The 20116-nt window shown below is 45.0% G+C and overlaps 1 protein-coding gene across 6 annotated transcripts in view; it reads left to right on the forward strand.

Moving 5' to 3' along the window:
* Positions 1–330: 330 nt before the first annotated feature.
* mast3b (microtubule associated serine/threonine kinase 3b) overlaps positions 331–20116 on the forward strand; it is a 56419-nt gene continuing 36633 nt past the window's right edge. For 4 of the 6 annotated variants that reach the window (XM_029254826.1, XM_029254827.1, XM_029254828.1 and 1 more), the window contains exons 1-3: positions 331–459; positions 3894–3925; positions 15026–15115. In XM_029254826.1, the coding sequence (XP_029110659.1) occupies positions 421–459; positions 3894–3925; positions 15026–15115 (161 nt within the window). In that variant the 5' untranslated portion in view covers positions 331–420. Of the gene's footprint in view, positions 460–3893; positions 3926–10187; positions 10486–15025; positions 15116–20116 lie in introns of those variants that run through there. The other 2 variants (XM_029254832.1, XM_029254830.1) reach the window with 2 other exon arrangements.

Below are 20116 nucleotides of genomic sequence, written 5' to 3' on the forward strand. Positions count from 1 at the left end.
CAGTAATTTCTCCATTTATACAGCAGAGCAGTGAAATACAGTCAGGCATGCACACACTACAGGCGGTTTTAGATTCCTCTGTTCACCTGAACTGTCTCTTGAGAATGTGAGAGGAAACCAGAGCACAGTGTGTTGGAGTGTGCACCCATCCTGCACCCTTTGTTTCCTGGGAACACTCCATACCAATACAACAGTGAATTAATGAATGAATGAATGAATGAATGAATGAATGAATGTGCTGTTCACAATGTGAGGCGGGTCAGATGACAACGAACAAGGCGTTTCAGAGACCCGGAGCCGTCCGTACCAGGCATAAGGGTTCCTGTGTCCTTCCGCAGCTTGGCTGGGCTGGGATCGGCTAGGCTCGGCTTGTGTGGACAGGGCGCACAGTGGAGCATCGCTGCACTCCTGCCTCCACAAATGGACGAGACAAACATCCTGAGACGTCGAGGACTGCAGGTACCGCAGTGTCGGACCGGAGACACCGCACTCGCGAATCATATCACTCTTCAATTTTGTCAGCAGCTGATTTGGTTCTCGACCGCTAACGCATAGTTGGTGTTATACATAATACATATCAACATCTCAACACAAATATTTGTCACTTAATCAATAGTTTCTGGCGCAGCGGGGGAAATAAGGTACCGCCGCACGGATACCCTGCGCTGCTGTGAGCATCATGTTCAGTTGTCGCTGACCGGCCTGTCAATCGTCCCTCGCCGTTTAACGTCACTTCACTTAAAGCGCAGTAGATGCTGTGTGATTTCTCGGGACTTGTTTTGTGTGTGTGTGTGTGTGTGTCGCGATTAATGCCTTAGGGAATATTACTGTGCTTTCATGAATTTCATGTGTTTCTGTACACGCGTCCACTACAGCCCCGACCCGTGCGCTGCTCTTCACAAAACAAAGAGTTGAGAAAACAACAGCCTTGCTGCTGTCGCCTTTCGCTTCTGTGTCTGATTCATTTCAGGCTGCAGTTTTAAGAGATGTTATTAAGACTTTTTTTTTTCTTCTACACTCACTTAACTACCTTCCACTCCGTCCTGCGTATCTTCAACCACACACACGAAGCGAGATACTCGGGTTTTTAAACACGAACAGCCGCATCATGTGCTCGTTGGAAATGTCGCGTCTGGTCAGTAAGTTGGTCGACATTTTTAACCAAGTGCGTTGGTACACTGTGAATTTTTGCGCGCGGTCAAACATTGCTCGGGGTTATTGCTCTTTGCTGAGCTCTATGTTTACATTTACATTTACATAATTTTATTCACTCAGCAGACGCTTTTCTCCAAAGCGGCTTACAATGGATCCTGTGTTATCAGCCCACACACCTTAACCAAGGTGACTTACACTGCTAGATACACTACTGGGTCACTCATCCATACATCAGTGAAACACGCTCTCTCTGTGTCACTCACACACTAATATGTACAGTATTTATGAAGCACACTTGGCCGATGGCTCCATTCTTTGAGTACAGTTAACCTCCCCATTCTCTGGATGCTCAAGAAGGCTGTAGGTGGTAAGAGCACGGAGGTCTGGGGCATCAGCATCATCTGTTGCCATGGTGACATGAGGGTAAGCCTGGTTTCTGACATTATCATGTATCTGGCAAAAAGGGAGGTTGTTTTCCCCATCACTGTTTCTCAGAAGGTAACAGACAACCGAGAGGGAGTTTCTTAAGCTTACTGACATTGAGATGGCACTGAAAAGCTACACATTAAGTAGTTGACAGTGAGAAGACTTTGCTTTATGCTGATACAGTGAAAGTCTGAAAGACATTGTCAGCACAGGATATGGAAAACAGTCTGGGGCACGATTTACTGTCACAGGTGCACTACTGCATTCCCATAAATGGTGTGCGATGACAGTCTGTAGTCACCTTCAGTACAAAGTCTTAGTCTTCTTTTCTTGCTTATATACCTATCATTCTGTAAATTGTGCAGTAAAAAAAAAAGTGTTAATACTTCTGGTTATGAATTTTAAGCCTAATGAACCATGACATCATTTAAAGTAAAAACTGAAGAAAACCCCCAAAATTTCCTGTCACAGAGTGCAAAGTAGTTCTTAAAAATGTGTTTCTCTTCCAAAAGTGATTTTAGAATTGAGCCTTATGGCTTTTCATTGGCTGATAGCATGAATTGTCAAAGAAAGATAGAGCAGTGAAGGTCTTGGGTGCTCAAATCTTCCTTGTGTATGTAAGATTGAAAGCAAACGGCACAGTCAAGCTTATAAAAAAAAAAAAGGGCTTTTTATTTTTTGGGACTGAAAAAATCCCAATTGACTGATAACATCAAATTGTAATAGTAATAGACAGAACGCTAATCTCCAGTAGTAAATGTTTATATTCTGGGGCTAAAATTTATACTAAGAACATGTAATACAGACAAAGAAGGAAAACACTTAGAAATATACACACACAAACACACACACACACACACATTTTCAGAACCACTTGTCCCATACGGGGTCACGGGGAACCGGAGCCTACCTGGTAACACAGGGCGTAAGGCCAGGGGGGGAGGGGACACACCCAGGACGGGACGCCAGTCTGTCGCAAGGCACCCCAAGCGGGACTTGAACCCCAGACCCCCCGGAGAGCAGGACTGTGGTTCAACCCACTGCGCCACCGCACCCCCCATCTCACTTAGAAATATAAAATTACTTAAATACAAAATACATTTAAATTATTTTGCAATGTCATGTTTTAGCCTGTATACGATATGTCTCAATTTCATATTTTTTAGGCAAATATCTAAATCTAACCAAAGCTAAAATTTGCCTTGATTTCTAATACTGACAAAAGGTAAATTTTATACTTTTGGCATTTGAAGCTTTTCAGTGAAAAGCCATGCGATTTCCACAGAAAGAAGGAAGCTAAATAACCTGCAATGAAATGCTCCAAAAAAGCAAAACACAACACTTCATTTCCCAAATTATTCATTACTTTATGATCATGCCAATAAATTGATTATTGTTTTGTAGAGTTGCTTTAGATTTCACTACTAACTAGTAGTACTGTAATTCACTGCTATTCTACACTAATTTATTATGATTATCTGAAAAAAAAATCCTTAAGAATTTGAGATTAATGTTGCTTTACTTTTTCAGATTATGACAATAGATGGATTGATGCCACAAGCTGCTGAAACATTTTAATGCAGAGTCTATGTTCTTGAGCTTCTCATATGTTAACACTGTATTTACTGGTAACTGCTAGTGTTAGGCGATATCAGCACTGCTTCTCTGCTCGTAGTCTGATTTTGTAATGAAAATACAAAAACTGATGGGTTTCCCCCCAAAGATTTTTTACAATGTATTTTGCTGTAAAAACAAAAAAAAAAAACCTTTTATAAATGTTCAGTCAGTAACTGTGCTTTGATATGTTCTGGTAAAATTCTCAACTAGTTCTTTTAGTCGTGATGAAAATGGTTTTGCTTTATATCTATGGTGACAGAGGGTCAAAGACAAAATTTCAACAGACGTTCAATATCCCTAAACCCCGATTAGTGTGTTTGAAAAGTGTGACAAGGTGCAACTGTTTCTTGGCTAGAATGGTGTTAGTTTCACTATTTCCCACACTAACACCGATCTGATGTGTGCCTTTTCTTGTAACATGACAACCTTGGAAACTTTTGTGGTTGAGTATACATTTTGAGTTTGCATTTTGAATATACAGTTTGAGTTTGCATTTTGAAAGCTTCACTCCAGCTCCATCATGTGGGTACTGTAGGCATCGCAAAACAAATATATGTACAGTACTGAAAAATACTGTATGTGCTTTACTCTTCGCCAGTTAAACTGATAAGCTCTTCAAACTTAACTGCAAGCTGCATGACAGCAATTCATGTTTTTATTTGGTTATAATTAATATTGTTTCTTTTTCATTTCAGAAGGAGCTGAGTCTCCCAAGGCGAGGCAGTGTGTAAGTAATAAAGTGGTTCCATAATTGATTTGGCTGCACACATTAAGTTCATCCTGTGTTCAGTGAATACTATCAACAGCACAATATATGCTGACTGTGTCTATGATATTAGTCTTTGAGCATGAATAGCTAGGTATACAATTGCTCAGCGTCAGTATGTCAGATTTACATATAGATAGATAAAGGCTTGGGGTGTATCACATCCATAGGAATATGTTGTTTGCAGGTTCATCCTAATGTTGTGCTCAATTATACTAGAGCTTGGAAATGGAGGTGCTGCTGGTACACTCCTGAGGTTTGTAACCTGTAGGTTGTATGCTCACATCCAAAGTGGATCATTTACATTTTGCATTCGGGACCTATACTTACGGCACTATTCCAGTTAATAAAACTGGTCTGTGGATGATAATAGACAAAAGATTATATAACAGAAGAGTCTTATGCCATGTGACATGTGGAGAGTGTTTCCCACAGTCTAGTCGTTGTGTTGTGGTTGCACCATACAAACAAGAAATTTAAGCAAGCTTGCATCTAACGTACTTGATTATCAGCCAGATAGACTGCCGAGGGAGGCTGATAATAATTGTTTGCATTTGTTTGCTGAATATAATTTTCAGTATATGTTTGCCAGGAGGGGGCGCGGTGGTGCAGTGGGTTGGTCCACAGTCCTGCTCTCCGGTGGGTCTGGGGTTCGAGTCCCGCTTGGGGTGCCTTGCGACGGACTGGCGTCCCGTTCTGGGTGTGTCCCCTCCCCCTCCGGCCTTACGCCCTGTGTTACCGGGTAGGCTCCGGTTCCCCGTGACCCCGTATGGGACAAGCGGTTCTGAAAATGTGTGTGTGTGTGTGTTTGCCAGGTGTTACATTAGCTGAACCTATTGAAAGTGGTAACAAGTCTACAGAATTTACAAAATCACAGAGAGAGGTCTTTATCAAGCTGCAGAATTTTCAGAATGCTGTAAAGTTGTGTTTCTGTAATAATAAATGCTTAGCTATGTTGTAAGGACATGGAAAGGGTTTAACGTGGTCTTAGGTAACATACATCAGCAAAACCAAAGGGTAACATTATGGATTATGGAACAAGATAAAAAGTTTTACCACAAACATCTTTGATGTATCTGCACATACTGTTTTTTGTGCTATTTAAAGAGAATTTATTTCTTGTACCACTGTATTATTGAATAAATTAGACACCAAAAACTGTGGTGCATTGTTATTAATTAACCAATATTTAAGGGACATCTCTGTCCAACGCAACTCACAATACTAGGTTTGCACAAAATGAAGGTTATTTATGTACACCTGTATAGATCAATGTATTTTTACTGGAGAGATTCAGGGTAAGTGCCTTTATTAAGGTTATTGCAATGGGAACAGGATTCAAAATGGGGACCTTTAGTTAGGGTGTCTAAAGTGTAAAATTTGTGCTACCTGTATGAATTATGCAACTCTGGACCATTTAAAATATAAAAACAGTTTTAACATTATTAACAACTGATATATTATCAACATATTAGCAATTATAAAATGCCTCCCAAGAAGTATTTGGAAGCATTTAAGCGTTATGTATCAGTGGAGTAAGAGGAGAAAATGGTTTGGAAAATAATAAAAGTCCAGGAAAATCTATCACCATGACTACCACAATACCCACACGGATCCCTTCACTGTTTTATGCTTGAGCTGGCATATTCAGAACTAAAGGAGTTTACAAAAAATCTTCAGTAAAGGGATGTGATTGTTCTTTACGAAGAGAAAATGTCACGATCTTCAGACACTGAAGTTGCTTCATATGTTAAACAACTGTGCAGTTTTGCCTTTTGATTATCCAGCATGTATAAAAGTGCACACAAATTTCCATCCATCCATCCATCTTCCTCCGCTTTTATCCGGGGCCGGGTCGCGGGGGCAGCAGTCCGAGCAGAGCACTCCAGACCTCCCTCTCCCCGCACACCTCCTCCAGTTCCTCTGGGGGAACCCCAAGGCGTTCCCAGGCCAGCCGGGAGACATAGTCTCTCCAACGTGTCCTGGGTCTGCCCCGAGGCCTCCTCCCAGTGGGACAAGCCCGGAACACCTCCCCAGGGAGGCGTCCAGGAGGCATCCGGAACAGATGCCCGAGCCACCTCAACTGGCTCCTCTCGATGCGGAGGAGCAGCGGCTCTACTCCGAGCTCCTCCCGGGTGACTGAGCTCCTCACCCTATCCCTAAGGGTGCGCCCAGCCACTCTGCGGAGGAAACTCATTTCTGCCGCTTGTATCCGCGATCTCATTCTTTCGGTCATGATCCAGAGTTCATGACCATAGGTGAGGGTCGGAACGTAGATCGACCGGTAAATTGAGAGCTTCGCCTTACGACTCAGCTCCCTCTTCACCACAACAGACCGGTACAATGACCGCATTACTGCGGACGCCGCACCGATCCGTCTGTCGACCTGCCGCTCCATTTTTCCCTCACTCGTGAACAAGACCCCGAGATACTTAAACTCCTCCACTTGAGGGAGCAACTCCCCCCTAACCCGGAGGGAGCAATCCACCTTTTTCCGACTGAGAACCATGGCCTCGGATTTGGAGGTGCTGATTCTCATCCCCGCCGCTTCGCACTCGGCTGCAAACCTCCCCAGTGCACGCTGCAAGTCTTGACTTGATGAAGCCAACAGGACCACATCGTCCGCAAAAAGCAGAGACGAGATCTCGCGGCCACCAAAGCAGACACCCTCCGTTCCCTGACTGCGCCTAGAAATTCTGTCCATAAAGATAATGAACAGAATCGGTGACAAAGGGCAGCCCTGGCGGAGTCCAACATGCACCGGGAAAAAGTCTGACTTACTGCCGGCAATGCGAACCAAGCTCCTGCTCCGGTCATACAGGGAACGAACAGCCCGTAGCAACGAGCCCCGAACCCCATAATCCCGAAGTACCCCCCACAGGATGCCACGAGGGACACGGTCGAATGCCTTCTCCAGGTCCACAAAACACATATGGACTGGTTGGGCAAACTCCCACGAACCCTCCAGCACCCTAGTGAGGGTATAGAGCTGGTCCAGTGTTCCACGGCCAGGGCGAAAACCGCATTGCTCCTCCTGGATCCGAGGTTCGACTATCGGTCGGATTCTCCTTTCCAGTACCCTGGCATAGACTTTCCCAGGGAGGCTAAGGAGTGTGATCCCCCTGTAGTTGGAACACAATCTCCGGTCCCCCTTCTTAAAAAGAGGGACCACCACCCCGGTCTGCCAGTCCAGAGGCACCGTTCCCGAACTCCACGCGATGCTGCAGAGGCGTGTCAGCCAAGACAGCCCCACAACATCCAGAGACTTGAGAAACTCGGGGCGGATCTCATCCACCCCCGGAGCCTTGCCACCGAGGAGTTTTTTGACTACCTCGGCAACTTCAGCCAGGGTAATGGACGAGTCCTCCTCCGAGTCCCCAGCCTCAGCTTCCTCTACGGAAGGCGTGTCGGAGGGGTTGAGGAGATCCTCAAAGTACTCCTTCCACCGCCCGAGAACATCCTCAGCTGAGGTCAGCAGCGCACCACTTCCACTGTAAACAGTGTTCGTGGAACACCGCTTCCCCCCTCTGAGTCGCCGGACGGTTTGCCAGAATCTCTTTGAGGCCGACCGAAAGTCTTCCTCCATGGCCTCACCGAACTCCTCCCAAGCCCGAGTTTTTGCCGCGGCGACTGCCAGAGCCGCGCTCCGTTTGGCCCGTCGGTACCTGTCAGCTGCTTCAGGAGTCCCATGAGCCAGCCAGGCCCGATAGAACTCCTTCTTCAGCTTGACGGCATCCCTTACTTCCGGTGTCCACCACCGTGTTCGGGGGTTGCCGCCGCGACAGGCACCGGAGACCTTATGGCCGCAGCTCCGAACCGCCGCACCGACAATGGAGGAGCGGAACATAGTCCATTCAGACTCAATGTCCCCCACCTCCCTCGGGACCTGGTTGAAGCTCTGTCGGAGGTGGGAGTTGAAGACCTCTCTGACAGGGGCCTCCGCCAAACGTTCCCAACAGACCCTCACTATGCGTTTGGGCCTGCCAGGTCTGTCCAGCTTTTTCCCCCGCCATCGAATCCAACTCACCACCAGGTGGTGATCAGTTGACAGCTCAGCCCCTCTCTTCACCCGAGTGTCCAAGACATATGGCCGAAGGTCAGAAGAAACGACTACAAAGTCGATCATCGACCTCCGACCTAGGGTGTCCTGGTGCCAAGTGCACTGGTGGACACCCTTATGCATGAACATGGTGTTCGTTATGGATAAACCGCGACTAGCACAGAAATCCAATAACAACTCACCGCTCGGGTTCAGATCAGGGAGGCCGTTCCTCCCAATCACGCCCCTCCAGGTATCACTGTCGCTGCCCACGTGGGCGTTAAAGTCCCCCAGTAGAACGACAGAGTCCCCAGTGGGAGCGCTTTCCAGCACGCCCCCCAAGGACTCTAAAAAGGCCGGGTACTCTACACTGCCGCTAGGCGCATAAGCACAAACGACAGTGAGAGACCGTTCCCTGACCCGAAGGCGTAGGGAGATGACCCTCTCATTCACCGGGGTAGACTCCAACACATGGCGGCTGAACTGGGGGGCTATTAGTAAGCCCACACCAGCCCGCCGCCTCTCACCTTGGGCAACGCCAGAATAGTGGAGAGTCCACCCTCGATCGAGTAGAGTGGTTCCAGAACCCAAGCTGTGAGTGGAAGCGAGCCCGACTATATCTAGACGGTATCTCTCAACTTCCCGCACCAGCTCAGGCTCCTTCCCCGCCAGTGAGGTGACAGCACACAAATTTTGCCATCAATAACCACACTTGAACACTGAGGTTCAAGGCATTCAGTGTAAAGACACCACGATAACAGCTACCCAGAACCTGCCCACATGACCACACTGGCACATGTGGACATGTGCAGAAAAAAAAAAAAATCTGTCCATCCAGAGGGTGTGTGTTCAGAGCCGTTTCTCCCAACTCGTAAGCACGACTTTCGAAGCACGTGAAACCCCCAGGCAGCCCAGCTGCGCACACACACGCGCACAGGTCTCGGCGGAGCGCTGCTTCTTAGCAACCATCACTAAGTGCAGTAAATCCCTGAGCAACCGGGATCTCCGAGCCCACTCCCCCCTTCACAAAAGCATCCTGTATGTACACCATTCTGTATGTTGTATATTCTGTTTCCATGAAATGCTTCAAGAACGTGCATAGTCCTCTTCTATTCATATTTCATGTCTGAAACCATGTTTCTCATTGTCATTCATTTGTGTTATGCAGAGTGAGGCGTCTGAGGGGGCACAGTGGCGCAGCGGGTTTAGCTGGGGCCTCCCATGGGGTGGGTCTAGGGTTTGGCTCATGCTTGGGGTGCCCTGCGGTGGACTGATGTCCCTTCCTGGGGGTGTCCTCTTCCCTCCAGCCTTGCACCCTGTGTTGTGGGGTTAGACTCTGGTTTGCTGTGACCCCACCTGGGAAAAGCAGTTGTAGACACTGTGTGTGTGTGTGTGTGTGTGTGTGTTATTTGTCTGATGTAGCGCTTTGAAATCACTATGCCATTTCCAGTGGCAAATGATCAGTTCGTTGTATTTGCTAAAAAGTGCCTACACTCTTTTAAAAAGGAGCGTACTTGTGAAGTGGTGGCAGTCCACAGCGATATGAAATGATTTCATGCCTGCATATCTCTGCATTCTTGCAGCTCGCGTTCGGCTGTCACATTCGGCGCCCCCCGCCCTCTCGGGGGGAGGGGTGACCCGCGAGACGGACACGAAGTCACGAAACAATTTGTACAGTATGGCCTCATCACAAGCACTGTGCCTCGTGGCTAGGTTCGAGGGACAAAGGCGTCCGTCTTGGACAGCAGTATGAACGAATATAAGTCTTTCATTTGAACACTAATCACCCAAGCGACGTGGCATATGAATTGACTGCTACTCTGACTGATCGTCAAGAAACGCATCACGTCACATTAAACTTAACTTCCGAAGAGCTCGAGACAGCCGCATCTAATTATTTTACTTCGGCGTGTTCGTGTAAAAATACCGTGTACGTGGAGCCACGCGCAAGGAATGCCGCGGTAAAACGTTAAAAATGTAGAGAATATGACTGAGCAGAGACGGAATCGATCGCGCTTGCTGGACGTTTTCCAGCGCCTCCTAACCGGTCACATGGGACTGATGATGGAGATCGTGATGATGGCGTGATGATGCTCCACTAAACCCCTCTCATCGCGCTCCTGTTGCTGCCTGCGGTTTAGTCCAGTCTGCTTTCCCTACAATTCAGTGTAGCCAGAAGGATTCACAAACGGATCATACATATTTGTATATGTATAGCCTATATATTGCTTTTCATGAAAATCATGCGTGTGGGGTACGTTCCCATGCGATCAATCCTTCTGTAAACTGCTTGATGGGGGAGTATGACTGCGAAGAGCTGCTTACGGCTTTTACACGCTTTTTAATTTCTCCGAGATGCGCGTCGGTTGCGTCCTCCGCCGCGCGAAGACAGGCTAACTGCTAACGGGAGAGCACAGCACGACCTCGCCAAAGAGATGAAATCGAGGAGAGACAAGCTCAAAATCCCCTCCCTCACTTTGGAGTAAGTTCGCATGTTTCCGCTCCGTCTCCCTTCCATGAGCCATATTATTTAGAGGACCGCTATAATCTGCGCGAGAACAGAACTTGTGGACCTGCACTGGTTCGAATTAATTTAAATTAAGGGCAACCCAAGTAGTCGGGTCGCGCGGTATGGAGCCTGTGATTGTGGAGACCGGTCTATTTTATTTATTTATTTATTTATTTATTATTATTATTATTATTATTATAGCACAGTATTTTAAGACGCTTGTCAAAATTAATAACAAGCAACTCCAAGAAATAATGTTATTTTAGTGGCACGGTGCTATACAAACGTTCGGTAGCGATTGCTTCTAGTTTGAAACGGACAAGAGGACGACGGCGAGGGAGGGAGGGATGGTGTCAGAAGACGCGAAGTGTTCCGCTCCCACACTGCTAGGCTGATCGACCCTGCTGCTTTTGCGAAGCAAGGCTCGTGAAAGTATCGATGCTTAATTAAAATAGCTGCCACCCACTGCGCATCTTGCGGGCGAGCTCGGTGTGAGGAAAGCCCTGGTGACACTGACAGGTCCACAAAGCGATGAAGGCTCCTGGTGTGTGATCTGAAGAGCACTGATTGCCACTTCTGGACACTAACACTGGCTGCGTTTTCAATTACTGGTGGGAAGCAAAAAAATGCAGTTTTGCCATTTTTTTTTGCGCATAAACCCTGTGATATTTACTCCAGCTGTTTTCTTTTCATCACCATTCCTAATTAGAGTACAGTGGTCCAAGCCATTTTTATTTAGCTGATGCTTTTCTCCAAAGCAATTTACAATTCCTTACCCATTTACACAGCAAGGTAATTTTACTGGCGCAATTTAGGGTAAGTACATTACTCAACAGTACTACAGCTAGAGGTGGTGAGTGAACCTGTGACTTTTGTATTGAAAGGCACTAGTTCTAACCACTACATTACCAGCTGCCCCAGCCTTGCTTATTTCACCTACTTCCATTACTACTACCAGTGTGGTGAGCATGTCGGCCCAAAGCAATGGCCTGTCACACTGTTCATCAAGAATGCTCACTGACAGAAGATGCATTACTTTGCATCTATGTTTTACTCTGCATTTAATGGAGCTTTTTAATATATAGCCAACCTTTTACTTGTGTTATGCTTCTGGTCCTTTGTTCAGCACTCTGTGTCACTGTAAAAATGAATTGAATTGAATTAAATTGCATTACCACTGTTGCACTGAAGAGCAAATTGGAGACCAAAGTCATTAAAACTGAAGCCATTTTCTCTTGTTCAGTTTTATTGTTATTGTTTCCTATTAGTACCTCCAACCAAAGCCTGTCATGCAGTATGTGGAAGTTGTTGGAAGAAATGCAAGTGGCTCGTAATTAGTGCTTGTGATCCTCTGTCTTTTGAACTGAGCAAACCGAAGAAACAGCTTGAAGCACTTTGGGTTTCTACCTTTTTACTGGTGTAATAACTGGAGTTTCTTTTGTTTATTATTGTGAAAAACACACAGTGCATACATTATTTTTGAAATATACAGTGCACTGATGGAAAAATAAGGCTTTAAAATAACATACTGAAAGAATTTTAGTCACAACTTACAATTGCTTATTAGATGTAAAAGAGATGTAAATTTAATGCATTAAATTAGGTTGCACAATGCAGTGATCCATTTTTTCTGAAGTCTTTTCATTGCTATGACAACAGCTTCATCGCTGCAATAGCTATGGCTGTAATGTGTGCTGAAGCTTAGCACACCAGAGCTTCGTGTGTAATAATCACTGCTAAATGCAAAGAAAGCAGTATATTGCAGGTGGGAAAGGTACAAAGAAAAAATATGAAGAATGTATACACTGGAATTAAAATAGCAATCTAATGTTTCATACTTTATTGTATATGTTGCATTAGCATGTGTTAGAACGTCACAACTTTATTTGCAATTTAGTTCATGTTTATGTCTAATACAATATACAAATGTTTGTAACTGGACTGAATTTCACTGCGCTATATCAGTGAATTTACTTTGATGTGCTCAGTGTAATTTAACATTATTTTTATTACAGTTCTTACATTCTTGTCAGTATATTTATAAAATGTCAGGAGTGTAATGACATTACATAATCAAACTATGAGCAACATTAATTGTATTGTGTTAGGTTTACTTATATGAAATTATTTGATTTTATATCAGGTTACACATACTTTACAAAACATACTTGGCAAAAATGTTTGGAGAAGTTGGTGTACATTCTTTTAGGTAATTAATTACATTTTCATTCAGTAGGAGTGATTATAGAAGGAGAAAGCGGGCTGCCATTTTTTTGGTGGAAAAATTTTTAGTGCACAATTCAAGCTATGTTTTCCTGGACAACAAAACTAAATGAAGGTCTTTTTCTTCTACAGCAGTGTCTGCCCTCCACTGTTCTCTTTATGAGTCATTTGGAAACAAAGAATCCTAGTAAAGACAGTGAATTTTGTGGTTCCATTTTGTAAACAATATAGGTTACAGTAGGTTAACTTACTAATAGTGATGCACTTAAATATACATATCCCATTTATTGTACAGCTAACCATTAAAGAAAGGACATAAATAGAGTGTCTTCAGTATCTCTGGACCACCACGACGATGAATATGGACGCTCACAATTGCTTTGTATCAGTTCACGTCTGTATGTTTGCCATGTGCCGCAGAGGTACGGATCCACTTGTTCCAAGCAAAAATATGGAAGACTCATTTAATCATATCACTTGAAGACACACAACATCAAAAATATAATTTTTGGATATTTTTATTGTTCCGTAGACTTTATTAGTTGTGTAACATTTCCCCCCAGTGTTTTTAACATCAATTATCTTTTACTCTCGTCTGTTTAAAACATTTCCCCATGTTACCCAAGAAGCAAGTAAGGCAGAGAGTGTCTTGTGTGCTTCACTACACAGTCTGCTGACAGCTGCTTGTAACACTGAAAATTATGCAGCACCTTGAGAGAGACTTAGCACTGATGAGAGGAATGCTGCATTTTTCATCGCAAGAAGCATGAAGCCTAGATTCCCTGGCAAGTACTCTTTTTCTCCTGCAGTGGAATTTTCTGTCAGAATCAGTGGACAATGTTATTCCAATATAAGCCTTCATTATTACGTACGTGGGGACAACAGACAGTGTTACATTTTAAGAGTTTAAAGTAATCCTTAGATCATTTGCAAAAAAAAATCAACTCCAGATTTGATTAGTGTTTTCTGGTTTTTCATACTCAATCACTTTATTTTTCCACATCACATGTGGCTTCTCAATCAGAATGATCACCGTTTCAGAGAAAATAGTTACCCAATTTTTGTTAAATTCATGAAAATGCTATCCTGTATCGAGTACATATGAAGTATTACACATATCATCAAGGCAAAAAAAGAAACTTTTTATTTTACTAAGCTCTTATTCCTGTATGGTGCAAATTCAGTCCAAACCCTAGAATCCAGCATTTAAAGAACCTAATGGAAGGTGTGACCCTTTCCAGGATGGGCAGTATTCGACTTTCCAGAGTCACGCCAAAGCTGAATACGTGAACAGTCCACAATCCTCGTCTCACTCATATCAAGGCTGTATTTTTCCAAGGATGGCAAGTCCCAATTCCAGGATTAATAAGTACTGTAAATTTTAACAACTAACCTGATTTTCAACTGAATTTGGAGACAAAGTGAACTAATATTTGAATAAGAGTTTCAGTTAAGAATTTGTTTTACTTTGGATCTGTTTTCAGTGGTGTAAGTGCCAAAGTATATAAAATTATAATTCTCACTTTACTGAATTTGTAATGTATAAATATTTGTCAAAGCAATGAACTTATTGCGTAAATGAAGTCACAAACTACCAATCCTTTTAAAATCCGAAGTTGGTCTTTTAGATCTGACCGTAAAACCCCTAAGATTGGTCATTAGATTGAACTCAGAATAAATATATTTTCATGTCTTGCTTTTTTGTAAGAGGTTTTTTTTTTCTGAACATCAGTAACAAATGATTACAATTTTGTCCAATAACAACCTTAATAATATTATTACTTGCATTATTATCAATTCCTGTGGCTTGAGGTTCAACAATCCCACCCTAAGAAGCCAAACCATGAAACGGGAACATGTATGTTTAGGTAACTGTAGGCAAGTGCACTTCCCTTGTTAAGTGTCATGTTAGTCACATTTCAGCTGATTACAGCTTAATGTAACAATGGCTTGCAAATGTTTGAATTTTAACTTGAATCTTATTAACCTTGTATTTATGTATTTTATTTGGCTGTAAAAAAAAAAGGCGCTTCAGAAGCTTTCAGTGACACCTGCCTTTATTTTTACATTATTTTCACGCTATTTCACTGTTGGAAGTTTTAAAACTATATTTGTGTGCACACAAGGAAATGATTCCAAAATAGAGTATTAGAGGCAGGAATAAACGCTTGTGCTCAGGTGTGCTCAGATTCTGCAGCGCAGGAATGGTGCATGGGGTTATCAGACAGAACATTGGCACAGGTGCGCTAAACCATCGCGCTGATGCATGTGAACATATCTTGCCTTACAGTTTGTCACCTACTTGCCAGAGCCCAACTCTGCTGAGCCCCTGCAGCCCCTGCAGCCCCTGCAGCCCCTTACAAACCCTACATCCCTGGAGGTAAGCTGGTCAGCCCATATACTGCCGAGTACCAAAACAATGTCGTCAGAGGACCTGAAATTAAGTGCCTTATATGCTGTTGGCAGAAAGTACATTCAATACCATAATTTGACAGTACCTTATAGGATAACTCCCCTGCATCTCAATCAGTGCAGGAGATAAAATTCAATGCCACCTTCCTGGTCTGCTTAATTAATACCATCTTACCACGTTATGTAACTTAGTGAATTATTCCACGTGGTGAGAGCAGTAAACTGTAAAATCAATATTTTCTAAAATGCAGTGAACATCCAGCAGAAAACCAAATGAAAGATTTTTCTCTGTTTTTGATTTTGGAAAGTTCATAATTTCCTTACTTAAATTCACAGTGTATGTGGTGTATGGCTGCAACCCTTAAGGGTGCTGTACATGGAAAGTAATAGTTCAGTAAGGAAATCAGCATCCAAATTATAGGTTGGGCTGCAAGTGACATAGTCTTGTGAAAACTGCTTCAGCAAAACTGTAGGGGAGAGAACTTAAATTTTGGGAAAATAAATAATTTAGAAAGTAGTGTATGTGAGGCTATGTTCAGGATTTTGCCAGAACAGCACAACAAGATTCACATTTGTTAAGCAACAAAAAAGAAAAAAAATGCTGGTTTGTAGCTTTACAGGTTTGCAGCAGCTGCTTGAACATAATGCACGCTTTTATAATAATCACCACAATAGTTCACTTGGAAATATCTGAATTTGCTATTTAAGTGGTGTTCTGTTGATTGCATTGTTGCTATATTCTGTTTGTACTGCCATGCAGGGTGCCAGGGGATAGATCTGAGGGTGAATTGAATTAATGTATTTTTATGGAACACAGTGGCTTTCAATCCATCCATCCATCCATCCATCCATCCATCCAATTTCAATAACCGCTTGTTCTGAGTAGGGTCACGGTGATCCTGAGCCTATCGTGGACACATTTGCCGCAAGCCTGTGGCGGGTACACTGCAGGAAAGCCCACAGTGGGTTCTAGTCAGATGAAAAAGTCCTATAATATAGTTAGATGCATGCAAGTTGCTACTTTCATATTAGAACTAAGACAACCTGTTTCAGGTCTCCTTCCAGGTGTCTCAAGCCGGATGTTTTTCTACAGTGCTGTAGAACACAACATTTTCTTTTCAGTCATCATTCCTGTTCCATAATACTGAGTAACTTTCTAAAAAAAACCCTGTATTTTTTCTTCTTACAAATTCAGAGGGAAAATTAAAATTAAAATTATAATCAAACAGGAGTCTGAAATCACTAATCCAACATAACCTTTTGAGCCTGTAATGTGTGAAATCATTTTAAACTTAATTGCTAGTGCCTGAATATGTCAGAGGTCATATAGTATCAATAAATATCCGCAGCAAAATACTTCATATGACAAATGGTTTTGAAATAGTACTGGAAGGCTTAATTCATCTAGCGTCCTTTCCAGGTAATCTCTCAGTATATAATATGCTCTTCCTACAGAAATATGCTTGACAAAGATGACATTCTTAACTGAATTATGTGAAAGGGGTGTGGGCTGAAAGGTCAAAGTTCTGTGCTGGATCTGATGTCTGAATCACTGAGGAATTATGTATTATGCCTAATTTTTCTACATGGGTACTTGCATTATTTAATTAAACACAGAACTCAACTGTGGCAGGGATGAAAATGTACATATGTTTAAATTACTATGCAGTTTAATAACTGAAAATACATTGCAGCTGAAATGAAAATTAAGTAATGTAAACAATTGAAAAAAGATGAATCCATCACGGAGGGATGCAGTGGTGCAGTGGGTTGGCCCACAGTCCTGCTCTCGGGGGGTCTGGGGTTCAAGTCCCGCTTGGGGTGCCTTGCGATGGACTGGTGTCCAATCCTGGGTGTGTCCCCCTCTGGCCTTACGCCCTGTGTTACTGGGTAGGCTCTGGTTCCCCACGACCCTGTATGGGACAGGTGGTTCTGAAAATGTGTGTGCGTGTGTATGTATATATACATTTTGGAGAATAGTACTTGATTGTGGGGGGAAAAAAAATGCATCATTATGCTTTGTAGACCTTTGCATTTAGGAGACTTGTTTGAGATTTTGCAAATTCAATCTACATCTGCTTTAATATAAACAGGGTTCTTTACTGTTTGACCTAATGAAACATTTTTAATATTGTCATGGTCGCGTCAGAGGGAAGTGGCGGACCCAAGTGCAGAGCGGTAATCGTGGTGTATTCGGGGAAATCCAAGAGAGGAGGTCAGAGGACGGGCAAAGGGTCTTCGAGGTGCGAACGTCGTAACAGGGAGAATCCAAAAGGCGAGGTCAGTGTGCAGGCAAGAGGTCGATAATCCGAAGGAGGCAGTAGATCGGGGGAACAAGGGACGGGGTCGGGGAAGGCGTTCAGGAACAGGAAATGGCTGGAGAAGGTCGCTAACGAGGAGGCAGATCAAGGTTCCGCATCAGCTGGTTGTCCGATGCAGCCTTTTATGCTGCGGTCTGCGTTGGGTCACAGGTGTTCCGTGTTGGTCCGAAGGTGTCGGTGTGGCAGTACCCCCCCCCCGAGGATCGGTCCCGAACACTCGAGGGCAACCAAGGGGACGGCCTCGAGGCCGAGGCGCGGGCCGATCCGGATGACTGCTGTGGAAGTCGGCAATGAGGCTTGGATCGAGGATGTCTCGTGCCGCTACCCAGCACCGTTCCTCAGGTCCGTATCCTTCCCAATCCACCAGATACTGGAGTACCCCTCCACGACGGCGGAAATCCAGGAGCGCCCGTACGGCATACGCTGGTGCGCCACCGTCAGGCAGGAGAATTGGGTCTGGAGGCGTGCTTGCGGGCTGGTGTAGGGAGGTGGCCAAGGGTTTGAGGAAGGATACATGGAACGTCGGGTGTGTGCGTAGGTGTTGGGGCAGTTGCAGGCGATAAGAGACCGGGGTAACTCTGCGGATAATCTTAAAGGGTCCTATGTACCTTGGGCTGAGTTTCTTAGACATATACGGTCCTTGGAGACCCCGGGTTGACAGCCACACCCTCTGTCCAGGTACAAGGGAGAGGTGCCGCCGATGTCGATCGGCTTGATGTTTGATACGGGTTTGTGATTCTTGGAGATGTCGTCTGACAGCTGCCCATACCTCGCTGCTGGTTCGGTACCAAGAGTCCACAGCCGGCACATCGCTGGATCCCGGTTGCCATGGGAACAATGGTGGCTGGTACCCCAAGATGCACTGAAAAGGAGAGACACCTGTAGAGGTATGGGTGAGCGTATTGTGGGCGTACTCTGCCCACGGAAGGTATCGAACCCAGTGAGTTGGGTGTACAAGACAATAGCTTCTGAGGTACCGACCGATGTCTTGCTGTAGCCGTTCAACCTGCCCATTGGCTTGAGGGTGGTACCCCGATATCATACTCACTGTGACCCCGAGTTTCTTCCAAAAGGCCCTCCACACACGCGATGTGAACTGAGGACCCGTCGGACACTATGTCTTCGGGTATACCGTAGAGACGGAATACATGCTGAAACAGCAACTCTGCTGTCTCCAAGGCAGAGGGGAGCTTGGGCAAAGGAATCAAGCGACAGCCCTTGGAAAAACGATCGATCACGGTCAAGATGGTGGTCTTACCATCTGACAGTGGGAGGTCCACTAAGAAATCTAACGCTAGGTGCGTCCAGGGACGGTTGGGTACCGGCAGGGGTTCCAGGAGCCCGGCTGGACTCTGATTTGAAGCCTTGGACTGAGCACAGACTGGACACGCCCGGATGTAGTCCTGTACGTCCTCCCGGAGGGACGGCCACCAGTAGAGCTGCTGGATCCTAGCCTGAGTCTTCCCAAACCCTGGGTGCCCTGCTGCTGGATGGTCATGGGCCCATTGTAGGAGAGTCGTCCTCAGACCTGGTGGAACATATTGTTTTCCAGAAGGTTTACCTGGTGGTTCGGGGTCCCCTTGTTGGGCTTGGGCCAGGTCCTGGGTGAAGTCCCACTGAACGGGTGCTACAAAGCAGGACCTGGGCAGGATGTAGTCCGCTTCCGTTACCTCCTGCGTTTCGTCATGCAGCCGGGAAAGGGCGTCCGCTTTGATGTTCTTGGGACCGGGTCTGTAAGTGACAGTAAAGTTGAACCGAGAAAAGAACAGCGCCCACCTGGCCTGACGCGCGTTGAGGCGCCGGGCTGTTTGCAGATATTGTAAATTCTTATGATCCGTGAATACGAAAAAAGGGTGTTGTGCCCCTTCTAGCCAATGCCTCCACTCTTCTAGGGCTAACTTAATTGCCAGGAGCTCTCTATTTCCTATGTCGTAGTTTCGTTCAGCCTCAGACAGTTTCCTGGAAAAGAATGCGCAAGGGTATAATTTCACGGGCTTACCTTGCCTCTGAGCAAGGACAGCGCCTACCCCTGACTCAGAGGCGTCAACCTCCACCACGAATGGCAACTCAGGGTCGGGTTGATGCAGAATGGGGGCTGTAGAGAACTTGGATTTGAGGTTCTCGAAGGCTCGTTGGGCTTCTGGGTTCCACGGGAGACGAGGGGTTTTACTCGCTGTAAGTGCTGTCAATGGTGCGACGATCGTGCTGAAGTTCCTGATGAATCGGCGGTAAAAATTGGAGAACCCCAAAAATCGCTGGAGAGCCTTAGTGGTGGTTGGGCGAGGCCATTGCTGGATGGTCTGGACCTTACCCGGATCCATAGCAATGCCGTCTCGGGTAAGTATGGACCCCAAGAAGGAGACCTTCTGCTTGTGGAATTCACATTTCTCCAACTTCACATATAATCTGTTCTGCAACAGTCTCTGGAGCACCTGTCGGACAGTTAATACATGCTTGGCCAACGTATCAGAATAAATCAGGATATCGTCAAGATATACCAGGACGCCTTTGTGGATCATGTCCCCGAGCACATGATTCACAAACGCCTGGAATACACTGGGTGCGTTCGCAAGACCAAAAGGCATAACCAGGTATTCGTAATGACCCAGGGTGGTACTGAAAGCAGTCTTCCATTCATCACCCTGCCG

This window comes from Scleropages formosus, chromosome 9 (assembly GCF_900964775.1).
Source record: "Scleropages formosus chromosome 9, fSclFor1.1, whole genome shotgun sequence".
NCBI classification, from domain to species: domain Eukaryota; kingdom Metazoa; phylum Chordata; class Actinopteri; order Osteoglossiformes; family Osteoglossidae; genus Scleropages; species Scleropages formosus.